At 56.6% G+C, this 15,549-nt stretch overlaps 1 protein-coding gene across 1 annotated transcript; it reads right to left on the bottom strand.

Moving 5' to 3' along the window:
• Positions 1 to 226: 226 nt before the first annotated feature.
• ALDH4A1 (aldehyde dehydrogenase 4 family member A1) lies at positions 227 to 14,728 on the bottom strand. The gene is made up of 15 exons (XM_082295802.1): positions 14,576 to 14,728; positions 13,538 to 13,631; positions 13,180 to 13,272; positions 13,028 to 13,075; positions 12,579 to 12,734; positions 12,118 to 12,267; positions 11,950 to 12,024; positions 9,343 to 9,530; positions 8,506 to 8,579; positions 7,722 to 7,918; positions 7,330 to 7,377; positions 5,473 to 5,625; positions 3,615 to 3,736; positions 2,780 to 2,898; positions 227 to 1,708 (listed from the first exon to the last, which is right to left on the bottom strand). The coding sequence occupies exons 1-15, from the start codon at positions 14,608 to 14,610 to the stop codon at positions 1,596 to 1,598; spliced, it is 1,665 nt and encodes a 554-aa protein (XP_082151928.1). The 5' UTR covers positions 14,611 to 14,728; the 3' UTR covers positions 227 to 1,595.
• Positions 14,729 to 15,549: the final 821 nt, after the last annotated feature.

Genomic DNA, 15,549 nt, shown 5'->3' with positions numbered 1-15,549 from the left:
CCATGGCAGGGGTGGCACTGGATGGGCTCTAAGGTCCCTTCCTACCAAAACCATCCTGGGATTCTGAATGAGGCCCCTTGTCATTCCTGCCTCTCTCTCCCTGAATCTTTGTTTCAGCAGAAAATGTAAAGATGGGTTGGTTTTATTTAAAGGTCCCCAATGCCGACTCGCTCTCGCTCTTTATCTGACAGCAATCTGGAGAAATAATTCACAGAAGCAACACAAAGAGGCTTGAAAATGATTTTATTGCACATTTTTCTAGCTGAGCCAGGATTCACAGGAATTCCAGCCACTCCCCCCTGCCCCACACACAGACTGGGGTCGCCACTGACCCCAACACTCCGTGCCAGGGTTCCATCTACTCACAAGTCCTGTTAATTAGCAGTAATTAATTCTACGGGTTAGAAACAAACACGTTTGTGAATTAGAGCTGAGCCTGGAGGAGGCAGGGCCTCGTGTTCCAGATCCCTTTTCCCGTGTGCACTGCAGGTCCCACCACCGAGCCCTGGCTGAGGGAGACCCCAGGATCTGGCCTGATTTAAGTCCTGGTTTAAGGCCTGAACTCGACAGCTGGCAGAGCCCTGGGGATGGGGTCAGGTGGGACAGGAGCTTCCCAGAATGGGAGAGGGGTCCTGGAGCTCCTGCTCCTCGCAGGGGGGGTGAGGGACGGTTCACCCACCCGGGCTGCTCATGCAAGAACATTCCTGAAACATCTCAACGCCTCTCCCATTCCTTCCAGTGCCCACACAGGGATCAGAGCAGGGGAAGCAGCCAAGAGCTGATGGGAACAGCAGAGGCAGCCCAGCCTTGTCCCCAAGGAACGAAACCAGGGGACCAAGGGGGTGCTGCTGCTGCTCTGCCCCAGAGCTGAGCCCCGCTGGGAGGTCTCGTGCAGGCAACCCCGGCCGAGGGCTTTGAGGGACGGAATGAGGCTGGAATGAGGCTGGAGTAAGGCACTAGAGCTCATTTCCGAGCAGCACCACAGCTGCCCTCTCCTGGCACGAGGTTCCTGCTGCCGAGCTCCCTTCCCAGACTTGGTGGGGTGTGAGGCTTTGCTCTGGCTCAGGGCTGGGGAGCAAACCCAGCTCAGGGTGTGGAACCAGCCCGGCTCCCCCTGTCGCAGGCAGGGATTGGGGCTGGTGGGGACACAGGAAGGGACATTGCTCAGTGACAGGGACGGGGCCTCCTAACCCTCATCTCCTGCTTTGATTCCTGCTCAGCCCTGGGGGGAGGGAACCACTCTGGGCTGCTGGGGATGGGAAAACCGGGAGGAAAAGGGAGCTGGGGTCCAGCTGTGCCTCTGCAGCCACCCCTTAATTAATGACTGACCTAACGAAACATGCTCACACAGAATCACTGAGGTTGGAAAAGACCTTTAGGATCATCATATCCAACCACTGCCACATTCACCATTGCGTCCCCAAGTGCCACATGCCTGAGGAAACCATGAGCACTTCCAAGCTTACAATTTAATAACACTTTTTTTTTTTTTTTCCTTTTTTTTAAATAACTCCTAAGCGGGGAGGGTTAGGGATCAGTAGTTTAAGTGCTGTGTGGAGTGGCAGCTGTCACCCCAGGGCTCGGTGTCCCCAATGTCACTGCATGTAGGCATAGCGCCAGTCCCGCAGGGGCACGTGAGTCTCCTTGATGGCCTGAGGGGACGTCCAGCGCAGGATGTAGTGGGGACCCCCAGGTTTGTCATTGGTGCCTGTGAGGGGACGGCAGAAAGGGCTGGTGACACCACTGAAGGTGGCAGGGACACAGAGGGACGCTAGGGACAGGAGGGACATAGAGGGATGGGAAGGACATGGAGGGACACAGAGCACAGGAGGGACACAGAGGGATGGGAGGGACACGGAGGATGGGGACATGGAGGGACACGGAGCACAGAAGGGACACAGAAGGATGGGAGGGACATGGAAGGATGGGAGGGACACGGAGGGACATGAGACAGGAGGGACACGGAGGATAGAAAGGACACAGGGGACACAAGGGATGGGAGGGACAGGAGGGACATGCAGGAATAGGGACAAGGAGGGACGTGGAAGGACAGGAGGGACACGGAGCACAGGACGGACACGGTGGGATGGATGGACACAGAGAGACATGGAGGGACACAGAGCACAGGAGGGACACAGAGCACAGGAGGGACACAGAGGGACACAAGAGACAGGAGGGACACGGAGGATGGGGACATGGAGGGACACAGAGGATAGGAAGGACACAGAGGGATGGGAAGGACACAGAGGGACATGGAGGGACACAGAGGGACACAGAGGATGGGTACATGGAGGGACACAGAGCACAGGAGGGACACAAGGGATGGGAGGGACACGGAGGATGGGGACATGGAGGGACACAGAGCACAGGAGGGATGCAAAGAGATGGGAGGGACACAGAGGATGGGAAGGACACGGGACACAAGGGATGGGAGGGATGGGAGGGACATGCAGGGATGGGGACAAGGAGGGACGTGGAAAGACAGGAGGGACATAGAGGGATGGGAGGGACACTGAGCACAGGAGGGACATGGAAGGACAAGGAGGACGGGAGAGACACAGAGGGATGGGAATGACATGGAGGGTGGGAGGGACACAGAGGACAAGGGATATGGAGAATGGGAGGGACATGGAGGGACAGGGAAGGACACGGAGGACAGAAGGGGACACAGAGGGACATGGAGAGATTGGAGGGACATGGAAGGACAAGGAGAATGGGAGGGACGCAGAGGGACACAGAGCCGAGCTGGGAAGGGCCCGGCCGGGAGCGCTGGTGGCACCTGAGATGCGGGAGCCCCCGAAGGGCTGCTGGGCCACCACGGCGCCCGTGGATTTGTCGTTGATGTAGAAGTTGCCGGCGGCGTTGCGCAGCAGCCTCCGCGACTCCTCGATGACTTTCCTGGGCAAGGACAGGCACAGCCCTGAGCACCCCCCAGGATCTGCGGCTCCCTCAGAGCCACTAAAACTGGGCAAAAAGGAGTTTGGGTGTCTTCGAGATGAGTTTGTGTTTCCTCGTGCACAATTCCCAAAACCTCGGGGGTTTCACACACACACAGCTCCTTCATTATCCCAGCCTTGGGGTTTTTATCAGTTTCTTTCTCTATTTAAGTTTTGTGGAGATAAAATGAAGGTCGTTATCTCTCATTGTCCAGGGAAGCTGTGGCTGCCCCTGGATCCCTGGAAGTGTCCCAGGCCAGGCTGGATGGGGCTTGGAGCAGCCTGGGACAGTGGAAGGTGTCCCTACCCACAGCACTGGATCAACTTTAAGGTCCCTTCCACCCCAAACCATCCCAGGATTCTGTGATAACTTTTGGGTGATTCTCTCTGAGGTTACACTGCTCTTTGCCCTCCCCCTGGGCCGTGGGTTCACCCCTCACATGGCTCCAAACATTCCTTTGGGATAATTCCTTCCTGAAAAAAAGCTTTTTTTTGGGCTAAGAAACCACTTTCAAACCGTCCCCTTCCCTCCTTGCAGGAGGAGCACTAAAAGCAGCACGAGCTTTGTGGGAAATGCTCTTTCCTCCTCTGGAGAGGAGGAAGATCCGGGGCTCACTTCAGACAGGGAAAGCATCCCCGGTTGCTTTTCAGGGGAATTTGGGGAATTTTGGGACTCACTTCTCCTGGGCAAAGACCGCCCCCGTGAGGCCGTAGGGGGTGGTGGTGTCGATGAGCTCCAGCACCTCCCTGTAGCGATTCTCGGGATACACAAAAACCGTCAGGATCGGCCCAAAAATCTCCTGGGAGCCAAAGAATGACACAGACCATCAGGATCAGCCCCAAAAAAACCCAAAATCCATGAGGATCAGGCCCAAAATCTCCTGGGAGCCCAAAGAATGACACAAACCACCAGGATCAGCCCAAAAAAACCACAAACCCCATCAGGATTGGCCCAAAAAAACCCACAAACCATGACGATTGGCCCAAAAAAACCCACAAACCATGAGGATTGGCCCAAAAAAACCACACACCCCATCAGGATTGGCCCAAAAAAACCCACAAACCATGAGGATTGGCCCAAAAATCTCCAGTGCAGCCCAAAGAATACCACAAACCATGAGGATTGGCCCCAAAAAATAACAAAACCCACGAGGATGGCCCCAAAAATGTCCTGTGCAACCCAAATAACATCACACACCGTCAGGATCGGTCCCAAAAATCTTCTGTGAGCCCAAAGAACAATGAGGATCAGGCCAAAAATCTCCTGTGCAGCCCAAATAGCTACACACCCCATGAGCATCAGCCCCAAAATCTCCCAGATCAGCCCAAAAATCTCCTGTGCAACCCAAATAACATCACACACTGTGAGAACTGGCCTGAAAAACAACACACACTGTCAGGATCAGCCCCAAAATCTCCTGTGCAGCCCAAAAAACAACACAAACTGTGAGGATGGGCCTGAAAAACGACACAAATCATGAGGATTGGCCCAAAAATCCACTGAGGACCAGGCCAAAAATCTCCTGTGTAACCCAAATAACTACACACGTGGTGAGGATTGGCCCCAAAATCTCCTGGGAGTACAAAGAATGACACAAACCATCAGGATTGGCCCAAAAAAACCACACACCCCATCAGGATTGGCCCAAAAAAACCCACAAACCATGAGGATTGGCCCAAAACAACCACACACCCCATCAGGATTGGCCCAAAACTAACCACAGACCATGAGGATTGGCCCAAAAATCTCCTGTGCAGCCCAAAGAACACCACAAACCATGAGGATTGGCCCCAAAAAATAACAAAACCCACAAGGATAGGCCCAAAAATGTCCTGTGCAACCCAAATAACATCACACACCATCAGGATCGGCCCCAAAAATCTTCTGTGAGCCCAAAGAACAATGAGGATCAGGCCAAAAATCTCCTGTGCAGCCCAAACAGCTACACACCCCATGAGCATCAGCCCCAAAATCTCCTGGGAGTACAAAGAATGACACAAACCGTGAGGATCAGCCCAAAAATACCACACACCCCATCAGGACTGGCCCAAAAAAACCCACAGACCATGAGGATTGGCCCAAAAAAACCACACACCCCATCAGGATTGGCCCAAAAAAACCCAAAAATCATGAGGATTGGCCCCAAAAAATAACAAAACCCATGAGGATGAGCCCAAAAATCTCCTGTGCAGCCCAAAGAACGCCACAAACCATGAGGATTGCCCCCAGAAAATAACAAACCCCATGAGGATCGCCCAAAAATCAACAGACCCTGTGAGGACTGGCCCCAAAATCTCCTGTGCAACCCAAATAACTACACACCCCATGAGGATTAGCCCCAACATCTCCCAGACCAGCCCAAAACTCTCCCGTTCAGCCCAAACCCTGGGATCAGCCCCAGGAAGGAGCAGTGGGTGCTCGCCCTGCCCCAATCAGCTCCATCATGAACAGATCCATCCCTGCAGGATGCAGCAGCTCCCCCTGTGCCCCGCAGGGATTTTGGGATGGGGATCCCTCCTCCACAGCTGCTCCCACCTCTTTCATGATGGGGTCCTGGGGGTCCTTGCTCTCCACGATGCAGGGCTCCACGAAGTACCCCACGCTGTCGTCGCAGCCGCCGCCCGCCAGGATGGTCAGGTTGGGCGAGCTCCGGGCGTGCTCCAGCCACTTCTTGATCCGTGCGAAGGACTTGGGGAAAAGGGGGAGACAGGAAAAGAGCGATTTTGGGGGGCTGAAAGGGGGTTGGGGGGGCTGAAAGGGGGTTTGGGTAATTCCTCTCAGGGGCACGGCGCTCTTGGTGCTGTCCCGGCTCAGGAGGGGGATTGGGAGCTGGGAATGCACACAAAAAAACCTCCTGTCCAGGGTCATTTCTGAGGGAAAAAACCCACTTCTCAAGAGCAGGCCATGCAAAAAATTAACATCCAGGTTCATTTCTGAGGGAAAAACCTCACTTTTCAAGAGCAGGGAATGCAAAAACCTCATATCCAGGATAATCTCTGAGGGAAATACCCCACTTCTCAAGAGCAGGCCATGCAAAGAACTCATGTCCGAGAAAGTTTCTGAGGGAAATGCCCCACTTTTCAAGAGCAGGCCATGCAAAAAACCTCATTTCCAGGGTAATTTCTATGGGGAAAACCTCACTTTTCAGGAGCAAGCCATGCAAAAAACTCATGTCCAGGGTAATTTCTGAGGGAAAAACTTCACTTTTCAAAAGCAGGCCATGCAAAAAACTCATGTCCAGGGTAATTTCTGAGGGAAAAAACCTCACTTCTCAAGAGGAGGCCATGCGAAGAACTCGTGTCCAGGATAATTTCTGAGGGAAAAACCTCACTTTTTAAGAGCAGGCCATGCAAAAAACTCATGTCCAGAGTAATTTCTGAAGAAAATACCCCACTTCTCAAGAGCAGGCCATGCAGAAAACTCATGTCGGAGAAAATTTCTGAGAGAAAAACCTCACTTTTCAAGAGCAGGCCATGCAAAAATGTGATTTCCAGAGTTTTTTCTGAGGGGAATACCCCACTTCTCAAGAGCAGGCCATGCAAAAAACTCATGTCCAGGGTCATTTCTGAGGGAAAAACCTCACTTTTCAAGAGCAAGGAACACAAAAACTTCATATCCAGGATAATTTCTGAGGGAAATATCCCACTCTTCAAGAGCAGGCCATGCAAAAAACTCATGTGCAGGGTAATTTCTGAGGGAAAAACCTCACTTTTCAAGAGCAAGCCATGCAAAGAACTCGTGTCCAGGATAATTTCTGAGGGAAAAACCTCACTTCTCAAGAGCAGGCCATGCGGAAAACTCATGTCCAGAGTAATTTCTGAGGGAAAAACCTCACTTTTCAAGAGCAAGCCATGCAAAGAACTCGTGTCCAGGTTCATTTCTGAGGGAAAAACCTCACTTTTCAAGAGCAGGCCATGCAAAAAACTCATATCCAGAGTCATTTCTGAAGAAAATACCACACTTCTCAATAGCAGGCCATGCAGAAAACTCATGTCCGGGAAAATTTCTGAGGGAAAAAAACCACTTTTCAAGAGCAGGCCATGCAAAGAACTCATGTCCAGGATAATTTCTGAGGGAAAAACCTAACTTTTCAAGAGCAGGCCATGCAAAAAATTAATATCCAGGGTAATTTCTGAGGGAAAAACTTCAAGAGTAGGCCATGCAAAAAACCTCATGTCCAGGGTCATTTCTGAGGGAAAACCGCCACTTCTCAAGAGCATGCCATGCAAAAAGTGATTTTTTTCCACAGTTTTTTCTGAGGGAAATTCCCCACTTTTCAAGAGGAGGGCATGCAGTGCTCAGCTGATAGCTTTTAGCTGATCCCTGATGTCCCCCCTTCGCTGTCAGCAGCAAACCCCACCCTGGGGGAGCCTGGTGCTGTTCTGAGCTCACCTTGTCATCGATCACCGCCGAGAAGAATGTCCCAAAGTCCTGGGCAGGCTGCGGGGAGGCAGAAAGGAGGGGACGTGAGCACACCCTGAGCCTCAGAGCTCCCTCAGGATCCAGGGGGAGCTGCAATTCCCCCAAAAATTCTTTCCCGTGTCCGAGGAGCTCCCCTTCTCATGGAAGAGCTAGCCCAGCCCTCCCTGCAGACTGTGGCTACAAGTTAATTTCTAATCACGGCCAGAAGCTGGGGAGGAAGGCTCGGAGGGGCGGTGGGGGGGAGCAGCCGGGGATGAAAAGCTCGGTTCAATGGGAATTAGCAGCCAGTTACCGCAGCCCCTAATCCCATCAGCCTCCCGCTGAGCCGCAAAGCCCTTCAGCAGCCCGGCAGCTCCGCTCACATCTCCCACTTTGATCTTCCCGTGCTCCTCCAGCAGCTTCTCTTTGATGTGGGGCCACAGCGAGGCCGGGGCGTAGAGCCGGGAGCAGGCGGAGCATTTCTGGCCGCCGAACTCGAAGGCCGAGCGCAGGGTCGCGTTCACGGCGCTGCCCACGTCGGCCGAGCTGTGCACCACGTGGAAGTTCTTCCCTCCGCACTCTGGGCGTGGATGGGAGGGAAAAGGGACAGGGGAGGAGCTGTCAGGGTGTGGCAGCTCCGGAAAGCGGCCTCGGGCTCGCCCTGCCTGGGTGGGGTTCTGAGGGGAATGAGTGGGGAGAGGCATGAGCCCGGGGGCACAGCCCTGGAGCATGCGGATAGAACTCATGGGAGAACAGGCTGAAAAAACTCATGGAAAAACAGGCTGAAAAAAAACCACGAACGAGCAGGTGGATAAAACTCATGAAAAACAGGCTGAAAAAACTCATGAAGAGCAGGTGGATAAAACTCATGGAAGAGCAGGCTGATAAAACCCATGGAAGAGCAGGCTGATAAAACTCATGGAAAGGGACCAACCTGAATTCCCAAACTTTGGGACTCCAAACCTTGGGACTCCAACCATCAACTCCCACCCAAGTGCCACCTCCCCACCCCAAAATCCCATCCCGCGCCACTCCCACAACTCTGAATATCCAGTGATTTCCTCTGCCCGCAGGGACAGCAATCCTGACCCTCTCCTGCCCGAGCAGAGGAGAAGCTGCGCCCTCAGCCCTGCATCACCCCAAAAAGGTGGGAGGAGACACCGGTACCTCCAGCCAGGCGCGGGAAATTGCGGTAGCGATCCAGGTTTTCCGAGACCTGCTTCCAGAGCCGCTTGAAAGTCCTGGAAGAGGAGCGAGGAGCTGGTCAGGGCACTCCTGTCTCTGCACACAGGGAAAGGATGTGCCCTGATGGGAAACCCCCCAAAAAAGGGATGCCCTGCACAGGGAAGTGGGAATGGGAGCATAGGTATCAAAGCAAAGGCTCCACACAGCAACCCCACGGTTTTAAAAATAAACTGCTGCAGTCCCAGGGAAGAGCATGGAGTGAGCATCCAGAAGTTTCTGTTCCTCCCCTTTCCCCCCTTCCTTTCAGGCCTCACTGTGACAAACCCCTCGGCTGGAAAACAATAAAAATGGTAATGGCCTCGCAGCGGGAGGCTCAGCCACAAACACCAAGTTATGAGCTCCCCACCTTCCCAGCCCATGCTCACCCGAGCGTGGCCTGGCCCTGGAGAGGGGTCCCAGGCTTTGACAGCCCGTGCGGATCCGCCACACAGCCCGAGCTCAAACCCACCTGGGGTACAAATCCACCTGGGGTACAAATCTACCCGGAGCAGCACCCTCAGAGCACCCCTGAAGTGTCACTGCCACTCTGGCTGTCCCTGTGCCCCGAGTTTAGCCCCAGAGCTAAAAGCACTCCCCCCACAGCACGAAAACCCTGCTCAGACACTTTTTGTCACCAGCTTTAACCCCTATTTTCATATAACTGCGCAACCACGTCCTGCCGGCTCTAGCAGCCCTTCCCAATGCTGGTCTGGCATTCCAGGGGGCAGCAGGGGAGCCCCCAGCCCCTTCCCTGCCCGGCAAGCCCTGTCCCCAACCTACGGCACGCTGCCGGTGAAGTTGAGGCCGCAGAAGTGCTCGGAGCTGGTGACGGTGTCCCCGAACTCGGGGCCATCCGAGGGCACGAACTGCACCACGTTGGGGGGCAGCCCGGCCTCCAGCAGGATCTTGTAGATGGCGTAGCTGGACAGCAGGGCCGTGTCACTGGGCTTCCACAGCACCACGTTCCCCTGGGGAGAGGAGAGGAGAGCAGCTCCATGAGGGATAGCTGAATTCCCTGGAAAACCGTCCCAGAGCGGTGACTCGCAGCCACCTTCCCCCAGCACTGGTTTGGGAAGGGCTGGGACTGCCCTGCTCAGCTGAAGGCACAAACCCCCCCCCCCTTTTCTCTCACCAGGTCACTGTGCCAGCCTTCTGCACCCTCCCTTCCCCAGGATGAGCTCTGCCTTCCCTAAGAGGAGCTGGAAACACGGCCCTGGTGTCTGTCTCAGGACACAGCCAAGGAACGTGCTCCCGATGTCACCAGTGCCGCCAGCAGCTTTGGGCAGGGCCCAGCAGGTGTTTGTGCCAGGCAGGGCAGTGAAACCAAACCTCCTGCCCCGATCAGCCGGGCACAAACAGCACGAGGGGCTGGAAAAGCACGCTGGTGACACCCCACCCCCTTGGCCCCGTGCCACGGCCTCCCTCCGGCTCCCAGTGACCGCCCCGTGTCCCTTGGCCTCCCCTGCACGGGCTCACAGCCCTGGGGGGGCTGGACAGGGACTTCTGGATTCTGTCTCCTGCTTTCCAGGGACTTGCTGTGCAGGAAAAGCTCCTTCCTGGGCACAGCTCTGTCCTGGGCACAGCTCCTTCCCGGGCCCCTCTAATCCTTCCCGGGCACAGCTCCTTCCCTGAGCACAGCTTTTAGTTTGGGAATGTCACATTTAAAGCCATATTTGAGGAGAAGCATTTGAACCTGTCACTTGTGTAGGGCACGAATGGGGGGGACAAGGAAGAGGGTGAGGCCAACACGGAGCTGGCAAGATTTCTGGGGAGAGAGATCCCTTCCTCGCACGCCACAGGAAGGGAACAGCTCCTTCCTGGTCCCCTCTAATCCTTCCACTCCAAACATCGAGAGAAACAAACCACACCCTGCAAAACCCTCCAGCCTGCTGGGCAATCCAATCCAGCCACGGCTGGACACAGCATTCCCAGCAGCCTGGATTCCGGGCCAGTGCAGCAACTGCTCCAATCCCAAGGAAATCCCATTCCCAGGATTGACTGCACGGATTTCTCCAGCTCTTTAGGCACGAGCAGTGTCTAATCCCCCGGGAAGTGCGCTGTGGTGGCTGAAACACCGGGCTCTAATTAATATCCCCCTATTAAGCACCGCTTTCTCCTAACTTTAATTCCAGGTGCCCCCTGCTGCTGAGCTTTTCAAGGCACCCGCTGATGTCCTGCTCCCTTCTGCTGCTGGCCCAGGGCAAGGCGGGGGATTCCAGCACCCTGCAGCATCCCGGGGGGAATTCATTGTCACACGCGAGGAGGGGGAGCTGGATGAGCCACGGGATGCCCCAGATTTCACTCCGAGCTGCCAGCTCGGGTCTGCCCCGTCCCAGCAGGGCTCATCTGCTCTGGGATGAGCTCATCTCCAGCTTTCCCAAAGCCAAGGGCCTCCCTCGGATCCTGGCGTGCGAGGAAGGGACCTCTCTCCCCAGAAATCTTCCCAGCTCCGTGTTGGCCTCACCCTCTTCCTTGTCCCCCCATTCGTGCCCTACACAAGTGACGGGTTCAAATGCTTCTCCTCAAATATGGCTTTAAATGTGACCTTCCCAAATTTAAAGCTCTGTTGTCCAGCCTCTTCCAGCTCCAGCTCTGCTGGAGGGCCCCTCTTTGGGGCCAGGAAGAAATCTGAGCCTAATTAGCAAAGAGCTGAGGACAATTTGTGGTTTGTTTTTTTTTTTCCCCAGTGCAACAATAAATTAATTATTCCTGGCCCAAATCCACCAGGTTATTCCAGTCTCTCCCCAAAATCCACGCTGCAAAGGCAGGAGCTCCTGTGCTCCATGGGGTGGGACACAGAAATGGGGATGTACAGAAATGCTTTTTATCAATACTTTGACTTTTTTGGTTATTTTTTCACACCTGCTGGGCTCTCCTGTCTCCCAGTTCGCTGCTAAATGGCAGAGCCACAACCTGCCCTTGCCTTCCTTTGCCAAACCCACAGCACCCAAAAAGCGTCATCCCAGAGGAATTTGAGCAGCTACAAACTGGTTACACTCTCATGTCCTGACAGCACCCCTGAGCCCAGGTAGGGAATCAAACCCCAGCTGTGTTTATTCCCCAGATCCCAAACCCAGCCTGGGAAGGAAAAGACATTTTGCTTCAGAACAAAAACCCCAGAAGGGAAGGTTTGGGCAGTTTGTGCTTTTCCAACACTTCCCCCATCACCCTGGAAATCCAGACACCGGGATGTTTTCTCTTAATTAAAGGCAAATTGCTGATTCAGCCAAGGGGACCAACAGGCCCCAGGCGTGGAACAGCCCGAGGGAGGCTCCGCTCACTCCTTGCCCATCCCAGCCCAGCTGAACCCGGGGGCCAGGGTCCCTCTCCCAGCCTTTCCCTGGACTGTCCCGTCCCCCCTGTCCCCCCCAGACCCCCAGGACTCACCATCAGCGCCGGAGCCCCCGCCAGGTTCCCCCCGATGGCCGTGAAGTTGAAGGGGGACACAGCAGCCACGAACCCCTGCAGAGGGACAGGGAGAAGGGAGCACGGGGAGCACAGTGCCGCCGGTCCCCGCGGGGTGAGCCGGTGTGGGCACAGAGGGGCTCAGCTCACCTCCAGCCCCCGGTACACCATGGAGTTGGTGCTGATGTCCACGCTGAGGGGCTGGCTCTGCTCCAGCTCCAGCGCGTACTTGGCGTTGAAGCGGAAGAAGTCGATGAGCTCGGCAGCGGCATCGATCTCCGCCTGGATCACGGTCTTGCCCTGCAGGGAGAGGCCCCGGGCCGTGACGGGAAGGGGGAATGCAGCAGCCAGAGCTGCAGCGGTGCAGTGCTGTCTGTGGGGTGCCTCTCCCAAGCTCTGTTCTCGAAGATGGGGCCTCCTGCAAGGCCCCTGCTCCCAGGAGCTCCCAGCCCCACTTCCCTCCTTTCTCAGCAAGGAGTGGGGATCCCCCTGTATCCCCTCACAGGACACCGACAGCCACTCCCACTGCCAAAAACCACCCCAGCCACACCCGCTGCCCTGCTCCCCCAGCTCCCTCCAGCTCAGCCCAGCTTCCCCCCTGCATCCCCTACCTGCCCGACCATGGTCTTGGCCAGCACTTCTGCTCGCCGGGGCCCACTCAGCATGTCAGCCGCCTTCAGGAAGATCTGGGCCCGGTCCTGCACAGGTTTCAGGTCCCATTCCTTCCTGGCTGCCAAGGCAGCGTTAATGGCTTTGTTAATGAGCTCCTGTGGAAGGAAAGGTGGAAAGGCAGCAAGGAGGAGCCTCTCCAGGTTCCTCTCCACCACCAAGTCACAGGGAAAAGCGAGGGGTCACCCACCCCCAGGCACAAAACACTGGTGCCATCGCAACCCCGAATCTGCAGCTCCTGGTGTGGATTTGTTCCGGGATCCCTGGGGCTTGGAAAGGCTCCTGGAGCCTCCCTGCTCACAAAATGCGTTTCACTTGCTAAACCCAGGCAAAGTACTGCTGCTTCCCCCCAAAACAGCGTGGAAGAGGGGGGACAGAGAGGGCCACTCACCTTGCTGGCGTAGCAGTACTTGGCCACCTTGTGTGCATGGTTAAAGGGCTGCAAGGAGAAGAAAAGGCTCTGTAGGAACCAGTCCCAGAGACCCTCCTGCAGGGACACCCCTGCTCCGTTCTCCCCCATTAAATAAGAACCCCCCAACTCACCGAGAGCTGGTACCTCACTGTGGGTGTCCACACCTCCTCCCCCCCGATGACGCACGGGATGTCCTCGGTTTTGCCCTTCAGGTCAGCGAGGGCCTGGCAGAGAGGAGAACACGGTGGGAGCAGCTCTCACCCCCCCCCAGCTGCCCTCCATCCCTCCTTCCCACGTGCAAAGGGAACCCGGGAACAGGCTCTGGGCATGGGGTGCCCACGGGAGGCACGGCTGTCCCCAAGGGGAAGGAGCAGGAGCTGGGCAGGACGGGGCTGTCACACCAGGGAGAGCCTGGGGCTGCCGTGCAGCACGTGCAGCACAGCCCGGGCCCCTCCAGCCCCAAAGATCCCCAAATCCCGGCACTGGTACCTTCTGGAGCGCCGCTCGCTCGGGGCTCCCCGGCTTGAACTCCAGGATGGGCTCGTTGGTCACCTGGATGGCCGGGCGGTGCTGCCATCTCCGCCTGGGGCAGGACAGGCGCTGCAATCCCTCCGTTCCCTCCTTCCCTCCGCTCCCCAGCACCCCAGGGACACCTCAATCCCGGCCAAAGCAGCCCCGCTCCATCCCTTCCGCTGGATGCGGATGCCAGAACCGGGAACAGAGCCCGGACCTCGCCCCCAGCCCACCATCCCTCCTCCTCGCTCGGGAAAAAGTGCTGGGAAAGGCATTTTTAAGGGACGAGGCACAGGCTGAGCTCCGGATCGATCCGGGCTGCTCCAACATCCCCACGCTCCGCTGGCTCCCGGCAAAGTCCAGCGGGCAAAAGCCGGCCTGGCACCTCTGAACCTGCCCCGGGAACAGCTCGACCTTGGCAGCTTTCCAACCCTACGTGGGCGTTCCGCTGTCCACCTCAGCGATAACGCCCGAAAAAAGGAGGGAAATGGGAGAAAAAGGAGGGGGGAAGGGTGAAAACGAAGGGAAAAGGGTGAAAACAAGGGGAAAAGGTGGAGGCAGGGAAAAAGGGGGAGAAAAAAGAAAACAAGGAGAAAAGGAGAAGACAACGGGGAAAGCAAGGGGGTAAAGGAGGAAAACCAGGAGGAAGCAGTGGAAAACAGGTAAAAACGAGGGTAAAAGGGAAAACAAGAGGTAAGCTGTGGAAAACAGCTAAAAACGGGGGGAAAGGGGAAAACAAAGGGAAAAACGAGGGGAACAAGGCGGGAAAAGGGGAAAACAGTGGGAAAACAGTAGGGAAACAGTGGGGAAACAGTGGGGAAACAAGGGCTGGCAGTGCCTGCGGTTGGCAGCGGGACGGTTCCCGGTGGGAGCGGGGATGGCAGGAGCAGCAGCGCGGATCGCGGGGACCCCGAGCGGAAAGGGGGCAAGGGAAGGGAAGGGAAGGGAAGGGAAGGGAAGGGAAGGGAAGGGAAGGGAAGGGAAGGGAAGGGAAGGGAAGAACCCCACACTCACCCGCCGTCCCGCAGCGCCCGCAGCCGCCGCCACATCCCGGCCCCGCCGCGCTCCCGGCCCGCGGCCGCCACCACCCACCGTGCGGGGGGGGGGGGGAGCGGGGGGACAGGGAGGAGACACAACCTTTAATTAATTACTAATTAATGAACCCCGGGGGGCGGCGTTCCGGAGGAGTGGCTCCGAGCCCGCCGCTCGCTGGGCCGTGTCCCCCCCGCCCGCCGGGTGGCTGTGGGGTGTCCCCACAGGGGCGTCCCCCCCCCCCCGCGCGGCGATGGTTGCGCCCCGAGCGGAGGGCGGCGGCGCGCGCGGCACGTGGGAGGGGGCGGGGCGCGGGAAGGAGCCAAAAGTGATTTAAAAAAGGGAAATTCGGGAAAAACAACAGCAAAAACCCCCCCCCGAGGCGAGGGAGCGGCTGGGGCTGGGCGCGGAGCCCGCATGGTCCCGGTCGTGGGAGCGGATGTGAGTAGAGAGAAAGAGAAAAGCAACGGAGAGCCCCTTTGGGAACTGAGAATTACCAAAAAAGGGGGGGGGTTAACCCAAAAGGGAGGCCTGGCTGGGGCGCGGGGCCAGGAGAAGGCTGAGGTGTGTAGCGAGTATTTTAATTTCCAAGGAGAGTCATGTTTGAAGAGCAGCAGCTGAAAGACCCTAATTTTGAGGGGAGTTTGGGCTATTTTAGGACCCCAAATCACCTGGATTTTAGGAAATGAGGACGGTCCCTCCCTCCTCAGCCCCAAATCCTTTTGCTTTAGAGGCGTTTTCCACCCCAAGAATTAACACGCAGAGCCGTTCAACCAGGAGTTCGGTTTTTATTTTATAGTTTTTTGTGGTTTTCCTCGTCACCAGAGACCGACTGGGACGCGTTTCATGGACAGCTCCCGCCCCCTGTTCCCACAGAGGAGCCCCTGGGGTCCGGCACCGCGGGCTGAGCCCCGGCCCGGGCAGGACGGAGGGATGGAGCGGGATGGACACCGGAC

Source organism: Coloeus monedula (genome assembly GCF_965178545.1).
Source record: "Coloeus monedula genome assembly, chromosome: 22".
NCBI lineage: Eukaryota > Metazoa > Chordata > Aves > Passeriformes > Corvidae > Coloeus > Coloeus monedula.
The sequence above is the reverse complement of the archived record's forward strand: the minus strand, read 5'-3'. Positions and strand labels throughout refer to the sequence as shown.